Raw genomic sequence first — 22,286 nt, forward strand, 5'->3', positions numbered from 1 at the left:
GCTGCAGCTGATGTCAGAGTCATCTTAGTAGAGTTTGTCCCGCCCTTCGGAAGCCCCCTGGGAGGCACCAGAGAGATGGCTTTGGGAATTTGACTGAGAGGTGCCCCGGAGCTCAAGGGTACCTGTCGTTATGATGGACCTGTCTGGCAGTCTCTCCGAAGAGTTTTGTTCTGGCAGATGACAGCGTTCTGAACGTGTGGTGCAGCTGGCCGTGTGGGGGGCGGGGGAGAAGGCGGAAGCCTCAGTGTAGATTGGTTAGCCCGGCTGATTAATTTCTATACCAGGCCCTGTAAAATCGGTCGGGTCAGGCGGGTGAAGTCCTGGTCTGCGAGATGAGGTCAGGGTGTGACCTCCGAGTGGGCGGCAGATGGGAAAGTTGGTTCTCGTGTCCCTCACGGTTCTTACAGAGCTCCTGGTCCCCTCCTGCGTCACCGCCCGAGTTTCCGTGTGATACTTGTGTCACTGTGTGAGGCCACCAGCCCCCAGGTCCCTGAGATGAAGAGAGGCTGCCTCCCAGCTGTGTCCCCGGTGCCAGCTGCTGGGACGCTCCATTCGCTCTGCGCAGCGGCCCGGGGCTTCTGTGAGGGCAGTGCTGGTGTGTGGCCGGGGCAGGAACGGGGACGCTGCCCCTGCCCGAGGGGCTCCTGGGGCCACACTGGCATGAAGCGTGCGTGCAGCCTGGGTGAAGGTAGATCATCCCGCAGGAGGGAGAGAACGTTGCTGTCTCTGGGCCCTAAAGTCCATAAACATTTTGCAAAGGAAGGGGCTGTTTTTGTAGCAGGAGGTAGGAGATGAAGGTGTGAAAACTGATAAGTGACTAACTTCCTCGCCTTCCAAGAAACTCTTTAATTCTGAATGTTGTTAATGTCACTGAAAGGCACCAAGGTGCCCTGGTGTGCTTAAGGACTGAGCTTGGAAAATGCACCTGTGCAAACATCCCCACTTGGGCCTGTAGGTACGTAAGAGAGGGGGGCAACCCCACCTCCCGGTTACCTGCCCCGAGGGAATATGAGGGTGGCTTCCCGCTCCCCACTCGGCCATATGGAAGGCCACGGCTGAGGCTCATGATGGCAGCCAGTGAGAATTTGGCCTTTGCTGTTGTCCGGTGTCCTGCGACCTTGAACGCTGGAGGTCAGGTCTGGGCAGGACCGGGAAGGCCAGCGGACACACGGGCATCACCAGCCCTTCCCACCCTCTTGCAGCTCACGCGGCACCCGCCGTGACTGAGTCTCCTGCTCCCTCGGGTTCCCGTCTGCATGTCACAGGTGAGGAAACTGAGGCTCGGAGAGGCAGTGTGACCTGGCTGAGCCACACAGCCGATGCATGGCTGCACGTGGACGCTCACTCGGCAGAAACAGAGCCCGTCTGGCCCGGTCTTGCATTCGTCAGGTGAGGGATCTGACGCCAGACAGGGCACGTGACTTGGCAGACGGGCCAGAGCTGCTCAATGGCAGGGGCAGGGCCAGAACCCATGTTTCCCGAGTCCTGCTGTCTTCACGCAGGCCACACTGCCTCTTGTTTGGGCTTCTCTATTTTTGTTCTTGTTTAATTTTTTTTTAACCCCTCATCTCTTTTGGTTTCAAATCACGGTTTGATTAAATTCACTGTACTTGTAAATAGGTCTGACTGAAGAAGAGGTCATGGTCGTCTTAGGCTAAGTGGCTTAACATTTCAGTAGATTATCTCTGGGGCCCTTGCTGTGTCTCACCGTCCCCAGTTCTCTCCCCTTCTCTCCCCCATCCCGGGCTGGAGGACAAGGCGGTGTCTAGTCTGTGCTCCCTCAGTAAGTACTGGTTCTCCTCCCCCCAACCCCTCATTTCCTTCCTTTTGAGTTTGCTCAGCAGATTCTAGTTCATAGGACACTCTTCTCTTGCAGGGTTTGGCAGGTTAAAAGGACTTGAATGGTAGCGAGAATTGCGGGACTGCATATAGGAAACTTGCCTGTCAGTTATTTCTCATTGATGAATGAGCTCTTGACAGGTCCTGCATGCAGTTGGCTTGAGTTTCAAGAAGCAACACAGGCTGTCTCGTTCCCATGTTCACATTTGTTTTGGCTCTGGGTCTCAACACTTTCATGTCCCTGAATAATGTTCTTCCTCCCCCTCCTCTTGAAATGTTATTTGCTTAAAAACACAGCAGATCCCTCCAACACTGTGAGAGTGACTGTGTGAAGTCCCAGAGAACAGACGCCCAGTTTGGTTCAACATCTCGTTCACTGTTTTGTCTTGTTTCCCCTCCATTAAGACAGTCTCATAAGGGAGCCTGGGCCACTTTGTTCAGCCCAGGGCACAGGGTGGGTCCCTTTCCAACCAGGTGACCTGACTGCCAGTCCTTTCCTGAGTGTGGGCCTTCGGTGGCCTTTGATTACCTGAAGGTCTAGTCCAGGGAATGTATATTCACCCCAGTTGCTGAAGAAAACACCCCCAAGGACACACCTTACTCTGGGGCGAGGAATCAAGGGTGGGGTAAGCATGCTGTCTCTAAGGACGGCAGATGCTTTATTCTTGCAGCAAGAAAGTGTTGCACAGCCCCCCTGAGAGTCCGATGCAGCCGCATGTCAGCTGTGTGGTTTAGCCAGGTTGCACTGCCTCTCTGAGCCCAGTTTCCTCACATGTCACATGCACACAGGAACCCGGGTGAACGTGAGACTCAGTGATGGATTTGACTGTCCGGCAGCTACATCTCCCCGCGAGGCGCTCAGAGGAGTCACGAGCGTGTTCCGTTCCCCTGCCCAGCCGCTCGTGCTGTAGCTGTGAAGACGTGATCTCTGTTAGCCAGCTCGCACGTGCTGAGTGAGGGCCTGCTCTCTGCTCACGCTGTGCTCACCGAAGGTCTCACCGCAGTACGCCTGGCCCCTCTTCCTGTGCCCCGCTCCACAGACCTTTCCTTCCCTAACTTCCCACGCGCGGGGGCAGAACAAGGCTTGCTTCTTACAGGTCACAGAGCTCAGCCAAGTTCCATCACTCGCCCAGGGTGCCACAGCTCGTCCAGGACTGAGTTGGCGGGGAAGTGTGACTTCCGGGCCTCGAGTCCAGTGCTCGTCCCCAGGTGTGTTGTTGACTCAGTGAACACACACCGATCAGGTTCCTGCTGTGACAGGCTCTGTGCTGAGACCAGAGGAGGCCTGAGGCAGGGCCGCACCCAGACGGCACGTGTGGAGGGCGGGCTCCCCGTGAACACCCTGGAAATGGGCTTGGGGAGAAGGACGGGGGTGGGGGGAGCTATGGGGGAGGGGCAGCAGAGCCCCAGGGAGAGGGGGGCCGATGGACACGGATTCTGGCTGATGTAGCAAGGAGCCAGCACCATTCCCCCAGGCCTGGGGGCACCCTGGCTTTCCTGGAAGGCACTTCGCCTCTGCACGGCTGCCCTTCCGTGTGGTCAGGGATGGGAATCAGTGCCTTTATGTTTCACCCCATCCTCTCACTTCCCCACTCCCTGCCTCAAGGGGGAACCCCTAGTGCCAGTTCATCTTTAAGTCCAGAAGGTTGAGGTGTGGCCTGGGGCACCACAGGAAGAGCTTATAGAGAAGGGGTGTCTTGCAAACCCAGCATCTGTGCTTCAGCTTTTGGTCAGTTTGAGAAATCAAATACTTATGGGATAATTAGGACACAGTTTACAGATCTTGGAGTAGAAGGCTTGGTGGTTCAGACAAAGACTTTGGAATTCAGCAGATGTGGCTTGAGTCCTGTTTCACCCTTTACAGCTGGGTGACCTTGGGCCTGGGCCTCAGCTTGTCCCTCTGTAAAACGGAATAACAACAGTGCCCACTCGTAGGGCTCCTCTGAGGATACAGTAAGCCTGGGGCCTGGCACTGCTGCTGTGGCTGTTCTTATTTTATTCACGCTTTGTTAAAAGGTAGACTCCGTGTCACCTGTTATTTCCACAAATACAGACCAGGAAGATACTAGGAAAATGGTGAACAAAAAGGTATTTTTTTTCTGGCTACTGCCTCTATTGTGGAGTTTCCTTAAATCAGTAATGTTTGGTATCAAACATGTCCTTGGTGTTAAAGTATTGACTTAAGAGGTTTCATCTGTCTCTGTTTTTCTGTCGGTGTATTGCAGGTGGTGAAGGCATAGTTGTCTTTGATCAGTTATTTTTAAGGAGGACCTGAAGACTTGGGAACCTGGGCCGAGGGAATGAGTTTAAATGTTCCACTGCCGTCTGGGAAACACATTCTCCGGGCATGTTCTCTTATTGAAACTCCAGACTCTCTTTCCAATGTCAACTCGGTCTGGGAAAGTACGGGCTGTTGATAAAGTTCCTAGGCAGCTTTTAACTTTTATCCTTTAAACTCATGCCTTAGCAGCAAGCAAAAGGCATCCCCGGACAGATTTAATTCCCTGCTCTTGGCAGATGTGAACCTTGACTGCGACCAGAGGATTCTTCTGCCCGCTCCACCCTTCCATGGGTTTGTCATAGGATCTGGCAGAAGGCAGCATAACCCTCTGAAAGATGCCCTTCCCCAAGTGTTCATAAATTTGCTTCTAGATCCTGCCCACAGATTGCTTTTGTCACACCAACAGCTGAAGTTACGAAAGTTTAAAAGTGCATACAGCCTTCCCAAAGACCTTGTAGAATTGCTGTTTTTCTCCCATTTCCTTTGCTTAATGGGAGGGGGAAATGGAAGCTCTGAAAGGAATGACTTGCTTGGGCCATCAGGAAAATCACTGTCAGCGGCCAAGGTTATGTTTAGGTTTTGCTCTGAGTCCTGTGTTGGGGTGGTGAGATACTCTTCTGCTATAAAACGAACTTGTACAAGTAGTAAACACAGGATAAGGATATTAAAAGAAGGAAACGTTTAATTGGGCGAGTTCCAGCATGGTCAGTTTCTTTTCTTTAAAGGGTAGCTCTTCAAAATGCATGACAGAAACGTTTGGTAAACTCCTGTAATCTTCTGAAGAGTTATATAGAATCTTAGAGTTTGCAAAACTTTTTTGCATATATGAAGGCGTTTAGCGCGCACCGGGCAGGGTTCCCATTTGCCAGAAGCCGAGAGTCTCAACCACAGTGATATCAGACAGCTGGGTTCGAGGGTTGCAGACGCCTGAAGGCACATTGAAGACTGCAGAACAAAAGCAAGAGAGTTTCATGTTAGGAAGGACTCGTGTGAGAAAGCAAAGTTGTCCCCTGTCCCTGCGGTGTCCTGAGGAGGCAGACCTGGATTCAGATCTCACCCTCACCCCTGCCAGCTGTAGGATCTTGGGCAAATGCTTGATTTATTTTCCTGGAGGCTTGGTCTTCTCATCTGGAAAATGGGAATACTGTTAATAGCGATGCCTATTCACAGGAATTCGAGAGATGAAGTGAGAAGAGCCCAGCCCATAGCTGGTCCTCAGGGAGGCCGGGGCGGAAGCGCAGCTGGGAGGGGGCGGAGGTGGCTCTGGGGCCAGGATGCCATGGGGCTGGGTTGAGGCCTCTCACTAACCGCGGGCAGTGTCACTTGGTGCCCGCTGACCATCCGTGTGTACCCTGGGGAGTGGGCACCGGTGTCTGGGGCCTTCTCTGTGCTGCGCTCTTTTATATACATTTTCTTACCTAACTCTCCCAGCAGCCCCCAGAGCAAAGGTGTTCTCACTTTCATTTTAAAGATGAGGAAACTGAAGTTAAGGGGCTTGGGAGGTGAGGGGGAGGCTGCCCAGTGGCTTAGCACGCCTCCTTGCCTCACGCTGCATCCGATCCCGTACAGGCAGTGGCTGCCACGTGGCCTTCTTTTAAAAAAAATTTTATATGTATGTGCAGTACAGTTCATTCTTTGGTGTTTAGTTCTGTGAGTTTTGGCAAATGCATAGACGGAGCGGGCTTTTTAAATTTAAAATCGTGACGTAAGAAAAAAATTTTTTTCTGTTTAGCTTTGTATCTCTATGAGATGATGGATGTTCAGTAAACGTATTGAGATCATCGTTTCATGACGTGTGGAAGTCAGATCATGATGCCGCACACCTGAGACTTACACAAGGCTGTATATCCATAATATCTCAAAAAAGCTGGAAGAAAAAAAATTTTTAACTTTTGAGATCATTGTAAATTCACATGTAGTTGCAAGAAATCATAGAAATCGCGTGTACCATTTACTCAGTTTTCCCCAGCAGTAACATCTTGCAAAACTATAGTACAAATCACGAGCAGGAAATTGACACCGATGCGATACAGTCGAGATACAGAACATTTCCATCACAAGGATCCCTGCCGGTGTCTTTTCATAACCACACCCAGCTCCCTCACCCCCATCCCAAGCGCCCGTTCAAAGCCCCAGCAACTACTAATCTAGTCTTCATTTCTGTCATTTTGTCATTTCAAGAATGTTATGTAAATGGAGTCATGCAGTAATTAACCTTTGGGGACTGGGGGTTTTCACTCAGCATAATTCCCTGGAGATTCGTCCAGGTAGATATCAATAGTTCGTCCCTTTTTAGTGCTGAGGAGTGTTCCATGGGATGCTCTTCCACAATTTGTTTAGCTAGTCACCCGCTGAAGGACATCTGGGTTGTTTTCTGGTTTTGGCTGTTATGAACAATCATGTGCAGGGTTTTGTGTGAACGTAAGCTTGCGTTTCTCCGGGATAAATGCCAAGGAGTGCACTTGCTGGGTTGCGTGGTAGTTGCTCGATGGGGCTTTGAAGGATGCATCTGGTGTGCAGAGGCAGGTAGAGGTGGGGGCTTTGCTGCAGGTGGACACCAGTGGGAAGCACAGCCCGGGAGCTCACCCCTGATACCCTGGGTGAGTTGCTCCGTCTGTCTGTACACTGTTACTACTTAATCTGTCGTGTATTGATATATAAAGCACCCGGTACACAGTAGGTGCTCAGTAGATAGAAGCTGTTCTTAACGTGGGTTAAGAGAAGACCCACGAGGCCAGAGCAGGATCTGTGCCCCAGAGGTGACCTCAGGAGGCCTTTCCCTTGCCCCCTGTGGGCTCTGGGGCACCTCCTTTTTACCTTCGGCAGAGCTGTGCACCCAGTCGTCCCTCAAAGGCCGAGTTCCTGGCTTCTCCCTGAGAAGTACCTGGCCCCGTTCTCGGACTGGGCTCCGAGTCTCTGGACGGGCACTGGCGTTCCCCAATGAGCTTGGCCTGGCCCATGCCACGGATCAAAGGAATCCCAGGGAATTCCAGATTGTGCCAGGCTCTGATGGTCTGGATTTGCCTCACAGGGTCTGAGAACGTGCCCAGATCATTTCAGATGTTGCTACGATTTAGCCGAATTCCAGAAACGTGTGGAGCTCTTGCTGTAGTCGAGGCACCGAGCTAGGTGCTGCAAAGGGTTCAAAAAAAATCATTCTCTTTCAACAGATCAACCCAGCCAACTCCAGCTCCTTTGGGAGCATCCTATGGCCACATGATAAAGTCTGGCATTCGGAGCCTTTGGTCTGGTGTGACTCTGTCTTTCCAGCCCCTTGTCCTGCTGCCCCCTCTCCACGTGCCCTGTGTGCCTGCCAGCAGTGTGCTCACTGGCCCCCCGCCCCCCCACGCCGTGTACAGGCCAGGCTGCCATCCTACGCTCACGCTTCCCTCTTCCCAGGTGCCTCTTCCCTTCATGTTGAAACCTTGCCTATTTTTAATCAGAAAGGCGTTATATGCACTGGATGAAATACTCAAATAGCACGTGTCCGTGTGTAAGGCTATACGCTCAAAGTGCCTTCTCCCACTCCAGGGCCACGTGGTTATGGGACCATGCTGTACTCCTCTCCTTGCTATTTTCATTTACAGTGTTATCTTAGAGAGTGCTTCATATCTGTACCATTAAAATTGCCTCACTAACACTGCAGTAAAGGTGACATGGTATTTGTTGACATAGCTACACTGTGATTTCTGTTACCAGTCACCTGCTGATGGCCGTCTGGGTTGTCCCCACTCCTGGGCTCTTCCAGGCAGTGCTGCGTGTCATTGGTCCCTGTGCAAAGGGGTCTGTTTATGACTCAGCCCCAGGGCCCCCCTCCTCCATCTGCCTTCCATAGCTGTGGTACCTGTGTTCACAGTACTGTCTTTCCACGACTCCTGAACACAGGGCTTGTGCAGGACCTTCCTCCTCCTTCCAGTGCCTGCCATGTTTACTGACCACCCAGTTTCCAGGAGCATATGGTGCTCTGGTATTCACCAGTCATGCTGCCTCTGTGCGACCTGGCCTTTTGTAGGGGCTCCAGTGGGAGCAGAGCTGCGAGAGCTGGGACACCTGCACCACTTCCTCCATCCAGCTTCGTGCTTGGTACACAGCGGCTGCATCGGATGGGCTAACGTGTTTCCATGGCGATAAGACTTCTACAACATCGTTCTTACTGGCCGCCTACTGTTTCACCAGAGGCATGGGCCATAATACAGCCAGTCACCACCACCCCCCTTTTTTAAAAAATTTATTTATTTATTTTTATTTTTGGCTACGTTGGGTCTTCGTTGCTGCGCGCGGGCTTTCTCTAGTTGTGGCGAGCGGGGGCTACTCTTCGTTGTGGTGTGCGGGCTTCTCATTGCGGTGGCTTCTCTTGTTGTGGAGCACGGACTCTAGGCGCGTGGGCTTCAGTAGTTGTGGCTCGCGGGCTCTAGAGTGCAGGCTCAGTTGTAGCACACGGGCTTAGTTTCTTCACGGCATGTGGGATCTTCCTGGACCAGGGCTCGAACCCCTGTCCCCTGCATTGGCAGGTGGATTCTTAACCACTGTGCCACCCAGGCAGCCCAGCTAGTCTCCTCTTGATGGAATTTAGCTTTGAAAAGTTTTGATGGAATTTCCCTTTTAAAAAAATTTGAGAGGACAGATGCTTGGGTGTCCATTGCTGAGAAAAGATTGGGACTCACAGGCTCCCCCATGAAACTAGTGGCAGTAGCTACTTGTTTATTGAGCAGTTCTTCAAATGAGCTAGGACTTCTCACCGAGCAAGCCGAGCTCTCTTTTCTTATGATGCAGTCATCTTCTGAGGCAGGCACTGTTGTCCCTATTGTATGGAAAGGGAAACCAAGGCTCAGAGAGAAAGTAACTTGGCAAAGGTCACTCAGACGATACGTTTCAAGAGCTGGGATTCCAGCTCAGGTGTGCTTGGCTCAGGACCTGAGCTTGTAACCACCGAACCCTCCTGCCTTGTTAGGGAAGAAGGGAATGGGGAGGGCGGGTCACCCCTGGGCCTGGGGTAGTGGCTGGCGGCCCCAGAACTGAATTGAGATTGTACCTAGAGAGAAGACGGCCTCTATCAGGCCTCATCTCCGTCTCTGATTGGCACAAAGGGTCCTCTTGAAGGGAGAGTCCACGGCACCACTCCAGGCACTCTCCTGCTCACATGGCCCGCCCTGCTCCCAAGCCAAGCGTCCAGGGGGCTGGCGGGCATTCCTGGCTCGGCTTTCTGGCCAGACTCGGAGGAGTGATCTGAAATTCTTTGCTGGGGCAGATCATACTTGGTCAGAACGTTTCACTTCTAGATTGATGTGGCTTTGAAACTCTGCATCAGGTCTCCCAGTGTGACCTGGGAGCCTGGAGACTCCACCGGCCCTCCCTCCTGAACAGTCAGTCCTTTGAAAATGTATTGATTTCCCTCCTTCCCTTCCCTGCTTTTGCACTTTGGATGAACCTTGTTTTCGAAGAACAGTAGAAGGTAATTTTCCTCTGCTCGCCAGCTGGCCCGTAATTGAGCAATTTCAATAACACCCACTGTAAAGTCTAATCGAAGTAAACAGGAAAATATGATTTACAATCTGGACGGCAAGTAAATACCAGGGTGCAATTAATTTTTACACAGAGCAGCAGATTCTAAAACATTTTCCTGCACTGACCAGTTTGATTTTAATTACAGATTAGGAGCTGCTTTTTATTTATTCATTTTTTACTATTGTTATCGTTACTTTTTACTTTTTGATGGTGATCTTCAGGTTCCTTGGATCTCTGTGACTTCCTCTGAAGGTGTAACCACAGAGGGGTGGGATGGAAATAGGATCAGAGAAATTAATTTGTAAGGAGCGATTTTCCCAACCTGGACTGAAGGCTGCACTCTTTGGGCTTTTGCTTGGTGAGAGATGAGGGTGGGTCGGGGAGATGTTCCGGGCTGTGTAGAACGATGATGAGAGAGGGGCCCATCACTGCTGGGAGCTCAGAGGGGTGTGCGCAGGCCGTGACTTGGTTTGGCTCATTCTGAGGAAGGGGACGGAGACCCCCGGTGTTGCAAATGTGTCATTTCGGAATCATGGTGCTTCCAAGGATGGGAAGTATGTGCCTTTAAATGGACCCTCCTGGTTCTTCCAGTGGCTTCCGTTCAGACCTGGGCGGAGAACAGGAGCCACCTTGCCGGCTGCCTGAGGGCCAAGCCCTTGGGCTTTGACTGCAGGGTCGCCTGTGTCTGACCTCAGCCGACCTCGGGCTGTCTGTAGGGCTAGCTCAGCGCAGGAGGTCACATGGCTTGAGCGCACTTTGGGGACAGCAGTCTGTGAGCAGCCCAGACCCCGAGATCTGTCTTAAAGGTGCCATGAGGCTGAGCTGGGATTCACTGTTGTGCCCACCAGGTGTTGGCTTTAGGGACACCCTAAGGCTGGCCTGTGGGTGGGTGAGGACTCCGGGAAGGCCATTCCGGCCTTCGTGGCCCCCGCCAGCATACATCTCCTGCAGCGGAGAGGCGGTTCCGTTCCCCAGCAGGGTCCCAGCGTGAAGGGGAGGGGGCGGCTCTCTCGGGGCCCGGGTCTGCCCCAGTCCTGAATCCCTTTGCGTTTCCTTTGTCTTTCCAGGGAGTTGACCACACTTGGCCGTTTCCTGGAAGAGCCCCACCCCGAGGGTGAGCAGCCGATGGGGAGCCGTGTCTGCTGACGTCACCATCTGGGGGGTGCCCAGGAGGTCGCCTCTGCCCAAGCCTGCCCGCCCGAAGATGGCTCGTGCCCACCCTGGGCTGGCGCCCAGTGCCTGAGGCCCTTACCATGGTGATGGTCCTAAGTCAAAGCCTCGACAAGCAGGGAGCTGACCCCGTAGCGTGCAGGACCTTCAGCCCTGAGCTGGTAAGGACCCGGTGGCCTGGCTTCTCTGGTGACCCTTTTGAGGCCCGATATCCAGGTGGGGCTGTGGATGGAGCAAGAGGGCTTAGCAGATGTGCCCAGAGGGCCCGCAAGCAGAGCTCTGGGAGCCGTGGCAGGTGGGGCAGTGGAGCAGAGTCACCCGGAGCCCGGCTTCGCCCTCACAAGAAGGAAGTGGCCAGCCCAGATTTGAGTCCTCTGGCGAGCGGGGAGGGCAGGCCAGCACCCTGGTAAATAATACCAAGCGTGCTTCTGCCGCCCCTGCCAGGCTGAGACCCACATTCCTTCTGGTCTCCACCCGGTCAGGAAGGTGGTTTCCAGAAGGCGGGGTGGTACCGAGATAAGGCCGGGCCTCCAAAGGGCAGTCAGCGCGAGCGAGAGCTGCCACCTCAGGAGTGTCCAGAGTGGGAGACAGTGGAGAAAGAAGGCGCGGCCTGGCGGCCAAGGTGGTGGGCCTGGTGGCGGCTGCCCTCTGCAAGGGTGGTCCTCGGGCCACGTGGCCCAGTGAGCTGGGCCAGAGAGGCAGACAGCCGGCCCTCTTAGGCCGAGAAGAAAACGGCCTCCCCACCCTCCTTGTAGCCCTAATTCCTCAGAAGTGGGTGGGCTGCTCCCCGGCAGAGGGAGCTGAAAGCAGTCCCGCTCGGGCATAAACACTCTTGGGGGGGGGGTTTGCACGTGGGTACGTCCCAGGGACTCTCTGCTGCTTCTGTGGTCAGGGATGGGGGCACTGTCCGGGGTCATGTCACCCAGCGCCCCTCCTGGCGCCCTCACAGCCCCTCGTGAGACCCCACGCTAGCACCTAGTGGGCTTTCTCCCCTGATCTCACCCCACGACCCAGGTCGAGAGCAGGCAGGTGAGTCTTAGGTCCTCATAAGAGCTTGTGAAAGCCTCCAAGACCTGTGTCCACTCCACAGGCCTTCACGGAGCACCTTGGGCTGAAGGAATTCCGCAAGATAAGTAGGGTCTCTGCCCATCACTCCTCCCTTTCCAGTTTGTGTTGAATATACATCTGTCAGTAGAGTCCCTCTCATCATCCCCACTGCTGCTGCTCTGGTCCCTCCTGCGTCCTCTCCCATCTGGATTCTTTTGGGAACTGGCCCCCGCTTCTGGCTCCTTTAGCCTGTTTGCATTACCCAGCAGCCAGAGGGAATGCAAGTCAGACCGTGCCTCCTCTGCTCAGAGCCTTCCACAGGCTTCCCGTCTCAGGCTGAGCAAACACCAGACTCCTACTGGGATGTATGAGGTCTGCTGTACTCTGGCCCCCGTGACCACTGTGCTCTCTCTCAGCTGCTCTCCGCCACTGACTCTGTTCAAGCCACGCCGGCCCCCCTGCTCTACATGCCTCAGGGCTTGTGCACTTCTTCCCTGGCCTGGAACACTCCCCTTTAGCAGGACTCTCTCCCTCCCTCCTTTTCTTTGGCCACTTGGCCTAAAATCTAATTCCACTACCTCCCCTACCTCCTGACCCCCATGTACTGCCTGTCCCCTTTTCCCTGTCCTTTTCTTTCCAAGGCGCTTCACCACTTTCTAACATTTTGATCTCGTTCACTGAATGACTCCTGCCCCAGAAGGTGAGCTTCACAAGGCAAGAACTTTTGTCGCTCTTGCTCCTTGCTGAATACCCAGTGCCTGACCCTGGGGCCTAGCGCATGGCAGGTGCCCAGGGGACATTTTGGAGCGAGTGAATGCGGGCTCCTGTAGCCCAGCTTCTCAGCTCGTCATCGTTCAGTCCCTTCTCTGCTGCTCAAGTTCACGGCTGAGGGGGTGCAGGTATGAGTTGCTCTGTTTTCTGTGGTTGGTGGGCGCCTTCCCGCTGAAATTAAAGCACTCGTGTAGAGTAGCTCTGACCAAAAAGCAATGGCTCTCAGGGTGAGGGCCTCCTGGAGGGCCCAAGGGAGGCCCCCTCTGGCTCCAGCTGTGCTGTTTGCCTCCGTTGCCGCCGCTAAACTTGGTTCCATCTGGGGGTGGGCCTGCCTGGGCTTGGCCATGGAGCTGGGTCCAGGGCCCGTGGGCCCATGGTCAGCTGAGCCGGTCTTCAAAGAGACAGGGCCTGAGCCCTTGCCAGGAGGAGTGCGGCCTCCCAGCCCCAGCCGGGGAAGGAAAACTCATCTTCTCAGAAAAAAAAAAGGAGAGAAAGCCAAGGGAAGCAAATGGCCATTGAAGGGGGCTCGGTGGCTTCACAGGTCGGGGTCTGGCCTTTCTTCCCACACCCCTCCCCTTCTTGGAAAGTCATCGCCTTCTGTGTTCCTTCTCTTCTTCCCTCCCCTGGACTCCCAGATGGGCAGGCCAGCTGTGGGCAGCAGCCACCTTTGGAGAGCGGCCTTCTCCTGTGTCAGTTGGTGGGTGCATCACAGGTTGTCAGCACGTTACAGGTCTGGCCTGGGTCTGCTCTCACGGTGCAGGTGGAAGCACAATGAAGGCAAGGGGGAGGATGGGAGCGTGGTCTGTGCGGGGCCTGCAGAGGTGCCGTCACCCCTGCCTCTCCGGGAGCCTCCCCCAGCCTGCTGAGGGGTGGGGACTCGTCCATCTCTACCTGCTATACAGGCAGGAAACAGAGAGCCCAGGGGATGGAGGGCCCAGGTCACACAGCTGGCGAGCAGGGTGCCAGGACGCAGGCTTCAAGTCCAGGCCGTGTTCACCCACCGAGGCTCTCACGCCTGCCCCTACCCGGCTCCTGAGGCTGTCGTCCTGGAATCCTCTAGGCCTTGGGGAGAGGCACGGCTGTAAACAACCAAAGAAAGACCCTAAATAAGACCAGCCTAGTGATGACATCCACAGAATGTACGATAAACTGATTAGAATTTGCTCTGAACAGCCAGCAAGGTTGAGAGGAAGATGGGGGTTTTGCTTCAGCTTCCTAAACGGGTAACATCATCCTCATGTAAATACCATCAAGATAATAACAGGAAAGATGGAAAAGCTTTTCTCTTTTGTTTTCTAATCAGACTAAGAAGATAACAGAAGTTGGGGGTTCAGATTAAAAAAGAAATCATGAATCACCACAGGCCGCTTTGGAATTAGGGAAGTGAGAGGCCCCGCAGTGAGGACAGAGCCTAAAACTGCAGGTGACGGTCCCCTGGGGGCTTGGAAACACTGGGAGAGGAGAAGCTTGGGCCCCCCTGGGCCCTGGCCGCCCCTCCCTGCCTGCTGAAGGTCCCCGTCATGGTTCTCTTGTTCTCCTTTCCCTAAAAGCTAAATGCTGGTGACAACGTGCCTGCCCCTACTCCCGAGAGAGGTGGGCAGACAGGGGACTGACAAGCACTCAGTATCGCCTTCCCCCGGGGGGACGGGGGCGGGGTGGGGGAGTGCAGTGACTCGGTTCCCCTTTCCCCCACTCCGCGCGGCCGGCCGCCTTCCTTTCCCCTGTGAGCAGCTCTTCCTCTGAGTGTGCTAACATTAGCTGCTGCCGCTGGAAGGCCGCCCGGACATCTGACCTCGGGGCTGCGTTCCCCCAGCTCTTTCCCGCCCGCCCACGCTCCGGCCAAGGGCCTGTTCTCCCTCCTCCCCGGCCAGGCCCAGCCTCCTCTCCCCGGCAAGCCTCCCAGCCTCTCTCAAGTCTGGAGACCAGCGGGAGCTGGGGTGCACTGCTCCCTGGAGGGCGGGGGGCGGAGGCCAGAGCGAGGCTCCAGGCCGCCTCACTTTGCTCAGCCTCAAGGTATTTCCGGCCACAACAGACACCCGTTTTGGGAGCAGGTCCTTCCTTCCAGGCTTGTCAGATTAGGACGCCGAGGCTAAGTGACTTGCCCGGCAGAAGAGTTCAGTGAGTATGTCCAGCCTGGCACCCAGCTGCCTGGGCACCCAGGGTCTTCATCGTCCCGCTCACCCGGAGTCGGCGTTGGGCCCCACGGCCCCAGCCAGGGCCCCTGGCCGGAATCCAGAGGTGCACAGAGCCCGAGGCAGTCCCCTGCCTCTCCCCCCACCCCCGCATCAAGGGCGAGCAGGGACACCAGGGCCCGCCCTGCCGTGGCTAACGCCCGCTCGCTCTGTCTCCATCAGCGTCTTCAAGGGCCTCCACCTAAGGGCGCCTCTCCCTCCTCAGCTTCTCTTTCTTCTCGGGCCTGGCTCTGCCTCCTGCTTTGTACTGCCAAGGTCTCACCCTGTTCCCTTCCAGAGGCTGGGGTGCCCCACTTGTACCCCTCAAGTGCGTGAGCGTGGGCCTGTTCTGCGTGGCCCTGTGGTTCCCTGTAGCGCTGCATCAGGAGAAGGAAAAGTGATGTGATTGCTTTAGTCAGTAGTCTACAGAGGAAAGTTATGAAGAAGCATGATTATGGCCAGAGATGAGCTCGGCTGTTTTCTGTCTGAGCTAGTTCCTCATTAAATAATGACCTGAATTGTGTCTTTATTTAAGTCAGGGTTTCTTGCGTTACTTAGTCAGACAGATGGCCCCTGGAGCCTCAATTTGATTTCCAGCTTTTGCCTTTCCTATGGAAGATCTGATTCCCAAACGTTCTCTGGTGATCCAAGGAGTCTCCCAGACACCAGGCTCTGCCCTGGGGGAGGCTCAGGAACAGAGGCTTTGGAGTAGGAGAAATACCCCGGGGAGCCGTGCTTATTGTTCTGTTGCACTGCAGACCCCAGCCAGGGCTTGGGCGTGCACTTGTGTGCGAATGCTGAGTGTCTTGTGAAACCTCAGATGGTGAGAGTTTCCCCTGAGGCCTGTTGGCCTCACCACATCGTCCACGTAGTGATTGGCTCATCCTTCCCACTGGAGTGCAGAAGGCTCAAAGGGTCTGGGAGGCTGGCTGCAGAATGGCACAAACCAGTGGGAATAGAGCAGCCCTGGACAACTTGGTGCCCAGTGGGAACCTCGCTGTTGGGCCCAGGGAAAGTGGCCAGCAGTCAGAGTGTGCCTGGGGCCTAACACCCTGGGAAGCTGTTGACTACGTGATGTTCTGGCCTGCCCACAGCCAGCCCAGCTCACGCACGGGACTCAGAAAGCAAGATGGGGGCCTGATCCCATCTTTTTTTTTTTTTTCTTTACCCCAACAGGAGGCAGAAAGCCCCAGGGGGAAGTAGTTAGCTCATGACTATTTCAGGCCATATGTTTGACCTTAAAATTGCTGCTGTCCTATCAGTCAGCATTTCTCCATAATTATTTTGATGGAATTTGTCTACACACACAGACCAGTGTGAATTGAGCGTCATGAAGAGGATGAAGGAAAAGAAAGAGGAAGAAGCTGTATTTCAGGCGGGGCGGGAGGGTGGGGGGAACTACACTGCTCTATACATAGTTTGGCAGGTTTTCTTACGTCTTTTTAGTTAAGCAGGTTTAACTTATAAATTATGTTTCCTCCTGGCACTAGAAGCCTCTGCCCAAAAATCACTTTGAGCAGTTGCATGATATTCCTTCAAGTAGCTGAGCCACGGCCTACTTCACCATTAGCCTCTTGAAGTCCGGCACGAAATTGGCCAGGGTTCCTCAGTTGTAAGCAGCTGAGACTGTCTCCCACTGATTTACACCAGAAGAGAATTCCCTGGAGCGATTGAGAGAAATATGGGAGGGGAGTTGGTGAATGAAGCCCCAGAAAGGGCAGGGACAGGGTAGCCGGAAGGATGGTGGAGGCGGAGGCTTGTGGCAGGCTCGGGGCCTCCCCGCGGGCTGAGCCAGCCCGCACCCCCTCGGTCCAGGAGTCGCAGCCCCGGAGCAGGAGTGTCTGGTGGGCCACAACCACCCCGTGCCAGGGGGATAGAGACACAGTCCCACCAAGACACTGTCCGGTGAGGGAGGGGAGGAGTCCCAGTGCAAAACTGGGGTGCTGCTAGCAGAATAAGGGGGTGCACCACCAGGCCGTGCGGTTTCACATGCTCAATGAGGGGAGCGGTCGTGGGGCTTACCCAAGCCAGGGGACACGGAGAAGGTGTTCCTTCGAGTCGTAAGATCTCCGTGCGAGGGATGGCCCGTCCACGTGTGCCCCTGGGTGCAGAGTCAGAGGCCGCGTGGGGAGCCTGGGCGGCCCGGGGGTCGACCCCAACTTTGGTGCTCTCCCCCCTTCTCCGCTGAGTTTTGACTTGGCACAAGCCCAGAGAGTTTGGGAGGCAGCAGATCCTGTCCAGTGAAAATCCTTTTCTGTCGGCCCTGCATTCGCCAGGCGTGTGGCAGCAAGAGCAAGACAAGCTTGGGCTGACAGGTGGGCATAGCAGTCGGTCAGCAGAGAGTCACGTGGCGCCTGCTCTGTGCCGGGAATATCGGAGACAGGACAGCAGCCTCGAGAAGCTTGATTTTGGGGGGAGTGGAGCATGAGCAGAGAAACAGATGAACTCGTGCACACGGGGAAAGCGTTAAACAAGGCCACGTGGAGAAAAGCGCGGGTGGGGAGGGCAGCTTTCGGCCGGGATGGTCGGGGAAGGCCGCCAAGGAGGCCACGTGACAGGAACCAGCCACAGAGCAAAAACCCTGAGGCGGCCGCGAGCTGGGCTGGTCCCGAGCTGCGTGAGTGAGGCCGGGATGGACGGAGGTTTGGCTCTGGTGGGCTGCGAGGAGGGGGCGCAGCCGGGTTTCAACCCGGTTGCTGTGGGGAGTGGTTGGAGGGTTGTGAGCAGAGCAGCCACGTGGCCTGGTCCCCCTGGGTCTGTGTGGAGGATGGAGGATGGAGGACGGGCCGGGGCGCAGGGCGGGGACCAGGTCGGGGGTTCGTTTGGTCCCTCGGTGGAGGGTGGTGGGGCTCGAGCCGGGCGGCGTGGGGCAGGAGAAGCAGTCGTTCCGAGCGTGTGTTCTCCAGCCTGGCGAGCGGGTCTGCGGCAAACGCAGACAGGTCCTCGCTACGTGAATGAATGAGTGAGTGAGTGAGTGAGGGCCGGGGAGCCCTGCGCGCTGGCCCAGTGGCTCCTGTCCGTGGGCACGGACCCCCCCCAGCATCTCTGGCGCCCACTCACCGGCCCCCATTCCTGGGAGGGCTCCCAGCTGCCCCTCTGTCTGGAGCACAGCGGCCTGGCGGGGGGGAGGAGGGGCCGGTGAGCAGTGCCCACCTGACCATCAGCAGTCAGTTTGCTTCCCGCTGTGTCTGTAAACCCAGGCCTTCCTCGGTGGCCCCAGTGCAGTGACACGTGGCCCCTGTGTCTCGTGCCCTCCTGCTTGCCCTGGCCCGGTCCTGGTTTGGGTGTCTGTGGGCTCCCAGCCTGGGTGGCTCCCCTCGCCACCAGGCGCGGCGGTGGGGTGGGGAGGGACGGGGTCTGTGCTTCCCGGGGGGTGTCTGCTTTGTGCTGGGGCTCCTGCAGCGTCGGGGCCGCCTCCCTCGAACAGCCGGGCCTGTGGCACCAGCCAGGCCCAGCTTCTCTCTCTCCGAACCTTCTCTGGGCCGTGGGGCCTGTCTGGCTTCCGCAGGTGACGCTGCCCGGAGGCAGGGCTCTGAGTGTCTGTCACCCGCTCTCCCTTCAGTGACTTTGGCGTGAGCTGGGAGGGAGGCAGAGGCAGCCGTCTCTAACTTTTTCCAGATACTTCCCCGGGTGGACTCCAGGAGGGGGACCTATCCTGAACACATAAGGATTGTTTTAAACCCAAGATGGGGGACTGGAGGAGGGCGGCCTTGCCCGCCTTCCCCCCCGGCCCGTTAAGTTCCTTCTGGTCCTTTAGAAGCAGCTCTGTTTGCCCCCCGGAAGCCAGCCCTGACCTCCAGCACCCCAGCACCCACGGCCTGGCCCACCTCCCTCCAGTCCCACTCTCTGTAGCTCAGGGGTTTGTGTGACTGTGGCCTCTGTGACGTGTGAGCTTCCTTAGGGCTGAGGCGGGCGTCCTTCACCTCCGTGTTCCAGACTGGTCAGGACGGACCCTTGATAACCTGATGGATGAGCACGTTGCTGACCGAGGGCAAAGGTCCCTGACTCGGGCAGCTGAGGACAGGGGTGGGGCAGCTGCTGCCAGACACCGGCTACCCTCTTATCTGGGTGGGCCGGCTGTTCCTGGTCAGCACCCCCTCCTCCTTCCAGGCCTGAAAGAGCCAGGGCCTGGCTTCCTGCCCACTTCTTGGACCGGTAGCCTTGCACGTCCGTGTCACTTGGGGCTCCTCTCAGCAGCTAGAGCCCTCTGTGACCGCTGACCCCTCTGGAGCTGAGAGCTTCTTGCACCATTGCACGCTGAACCCCAGCACAGCCTGCACGTAACGAATTACCGGTACCTATTTGCTGAATGACTGGAGGAAGGAAGGAAGGCAGGAATGAGTGAGACCCTTCTTCCTGGGGCCCCGATGGGCACAGATGGTGTCCTCCTCATCAGAGGTCAGAACAGGCCTCTTGACCTGGGCCTCGGCCAGCACCAGGAACCCCTGGAATGTTCCACGCTCGGGTTACTGTGTAGCCATGGAGCAAGTGCCTGGACTTGGGGTTCTTCTAGGCCTCACTGGCTTTTCACCCAATGATCACAGTGTTCGGCTGAGGCTAGGTGTGGGGTTAGAGAGGAGATGCGCGGTGTTTACAGTGGACGGGGACGCCACCGTGGAAATGTGGTGCCGAGCAGCTCAAAAGCCATAGCTATGTGTTGAGACCAGACATAACCTTTGAGTTTCTGTTTCAGTTCGTGAGGATGCCTCGGGGGGCCTCCTGGCTGCACAGCAGCCTGCAGAGCCAGGGCCACGCTCCTGAGCTTTACCCGTTGCTTCTTCACAGAGACGGAAGAGGTGTTCTCCTTGTGTCTCGAAGGGAGGGCTCTGGAGGTGGCCTCTGCCCTTCACTCAAGGTTCTTCCTGTCACCATGGACAGGAAGAGGTCCCCTGTCCTCCTAGCCTGGCTGTGGGGAGGCCTGCCTCCAGCTCAGCTCGGTGAACTGTTCACATCACAGCTCCTCCTGCACCCTCCTCTGTATCACTCACGTGGAAAAATCCCCTAGTGTCAGAAGTCACGGGGCTCTCTTGTGTGTTTTTAAAGCCCATTAACTTGATGGACTCCATAACTCACCGAAGGCTCCGGACAAAGAGCCCAGACCTAATTATGGGCAGATGTCTCTTTTAATACTTTTTTCTCCTTTCCCTAATCTGACGTTACCCCTTTAATTGTGACTTTAGCAAGGGATCAGTGCAGGGTCATGTGCAAACGTGCTTCTTATGACTTGAAGAGTGATAGCTTTTCTGGTTGTTTTCAGCACACGCCAAAGAAGATGAGTCAAGGACCGACACTTTTCTCTTGTGGAATTATGGGTGAGTAACCAAGGTGGCTGTGGACAGTCAGTCCTTCTCTAGCCCTTCCACGAGGGCCTGAGTCCTCCAGGTGAGACGCTAAAAGCACTTGCGGGACGCAGGCACAAGGAGCAGCCGTGGGGACTCTCTTCTGTGTGTTTGAACTGTTCTGGTCTCAGCGGTGCGGGAGTGGTGCAGGGGCTGCTGCGGCTGACTGAGGGGCCGGGCGCTGGTGTGTGGTTACGAATCTAATCTCCAACAGTGATCCTGAGAGTTTCTGTCTGATTATTAAAGTAATCACGTTCATTTTATTTTAATTCAGAAAATGCACCATAGTGTAACGTATAAAATAAAAATCTCTCACAGCCCCAATACACAGTTATAACTACTGTTAATATTTTGGTGTAGTTTATGTCCATTGCATTTTTTACATAGCCAAGTCCATGACGAACATACGATTGTACAAAATTATTTACAAAATTTTTTTTTCGCTTTTTTCGCTTAGTAATAATTACCATCGTTTCCCCGCAGCGCTAAAATTGCCCATTCCACGCATTTTAATGAGGCTATGGTATTGCATTGTGTGGATGATTCAAAATGTATTTAACGATGTAACTGTTTCTTGGTTGTTGGGTAGAAGGACTGTTCTGTTTTCTGTTTAACAGTGACTCAGTGTCTGAATCTTGCTCTGCCTTTTGGATTATTCCTTAGGATCGTTCCCAGGTATGGAATAGAGAGGCTGGAGAGGGGAACATTTTCATTTTTAAGGCTCTTGCTTCATATTTCTGACATGCTTTCCAGAAAGGTTGCCTCGGTACCCTGTTCCCATGCGAGTGTTAATTACCGTTTTTATAAGGGGGCCAAAAAGATGACTGTATTGACTGTATTGATTTCCCTCGGCTCCGGATGATCGGGCAGTTTCTCCTTGCGCGCCCTCCCGTGGACTCCTGCCCCCTGCAGAGACACCTCGCCACATGAGTTTCTGTAAACCAGGCTTCCACGATGGGTCCTCTCTTTCGGGTTTCAAGTTTGTCTCCGCAGGACTATGTAAAGTCTCTGTTGCCTTTTGTCTCGGCCCTTTGCCTCTGGGCACGGCGTTTTCTTCTTTAGACTCAGTTCCCTTAGGTGGGTGATGGGGGTGGTGATGGGGATGGGGGTGGTGCTGGGGGTGTCACAGTGAGCATGGTGCTGTGCCACGCGCCTCACATGCAGGACCTCCTGGACTCCGCAGCTGCTTCGGGGGGCGGGCAGGGGCGCCCACTCACATCTGGGGAAACTGAGGCCTCATGAGGTGGGTAGAGTTGGACCCGGAGCGGGTGAGGATTGTTTTCTTCTCACTCACAAGCCACAGCTCTGTGGGAGAGCCCCGGGCGGCCCTCTTGGTGCTGCCGCCCAGAGGAAGTGGAAACAGGGAGCTCACCTGGCCTTGGTTTACCCGTGTGACAGAGACACTTCTGAGGCCTGTCCCCACATGGGGCTTGACTGAACACCTCGGTGGTGGTTAATGGCTTTTGACAAACCTTCAGCGACCCATCCACGTGGCCCAGAAGCCTGCCTCATTGCCTGCTTCCTGGGTCAGACTCACAGTTGAGCTGTGGCTGGGCTGCCTTCCTCTGTCGTGTCCAGGAAGGAGAGAGGGGCTCCTGGGCACGCCAACCCCTCAGCCCAGCCAGGACATCAGCTCTGAATTGGGCCAGACTAGTGACCTGGACTGTGGAGATGTTGGTCTTTATTTCAAGGCCGTGTCGTGCATTGGGCTTCCTTGGCCTTTGCTCCAAGTGCATCATGATAAGTTGGAGCTCCTGTGGGTTCGTGATGGTGGTGTTGGCACTCACATAGTCACTGTGAACTATTTACCTTTTCTAAGCCTCAGTTTCCTCATCTGTAAAATGGCTGTTAGGACAACACTTGCCTCGTAGGCGCGCCTTAAGCACTCTGAGACGTTTGTAAGGAGGTTGGCACAGCATGAGCTCCATACACACAATAGGTGGAGAAGAGGGCTGAGACCTAAAGTGAGAATCCTGCTCCTGCAGGGGGCCTCCATGCCCAAAGGGACCACCTTGGCCTCCTTGGGGAGGGGGTGTGAGTGAGAGTCGCCCTTGCGGGGGAAGATGCTCAGGCCCAGGGACCAAGGCAGAGGCGTGTGGGGGGAGGCCTTTTCCCAGATTCCCAGCAGAGTTGGTCTGAGCCCGCAGAGCCCAGAGGCCTGCT

The 22,286-nt window shown here is 55.4% G+C and overlaps 1 protein-coding gene across 2 annotated transcripts in view; it reads left to right on the plus strand.

Moving 5' to 3' along the window:
• FAM53B (family with sequence similarity 53 member B) overlaps positions 1–22,286 on the plus strand; it is a 113,726-nt gene that overhangs the window by 24,471 nt on the left and 66,969 nt on the right. For both annotated transcript variants that reach the window (XM_036828739.1, XM_036828740.1), the window contains exons 2-3: positions 10,693–10,956; positions 20,042–20,096. In XM_036828739.1, coding sequence (XP_036684634.1) covers positions 10,879–10,956; positions 20,042–20,096 — 133 coding nt within the window. In that variant the 5' untranslated portion in view covers positions 10,693–10,878. The remainder of the gene's footprint in view (positions 1–10,692; positions 10,957–20,041; positions 20,097–22,286) is intronic.

This window comes from Balaenoptera musculus, chromosome 16 (genome assembly GCF_009873245.2).
Source record: "Balaenoptera musculus isolate JJ_BM4_2016_0621 chromosome 16, mBalMus1.pri.v3, whole genome shotgun sequence".
Classification (NCBI taxonomy): Eukaryota; Metazoa; Chordata; class Mammalia; order Artiodactyla; family Balaenopteridae; genus Balaenoptera; species Balaenoptera musculus.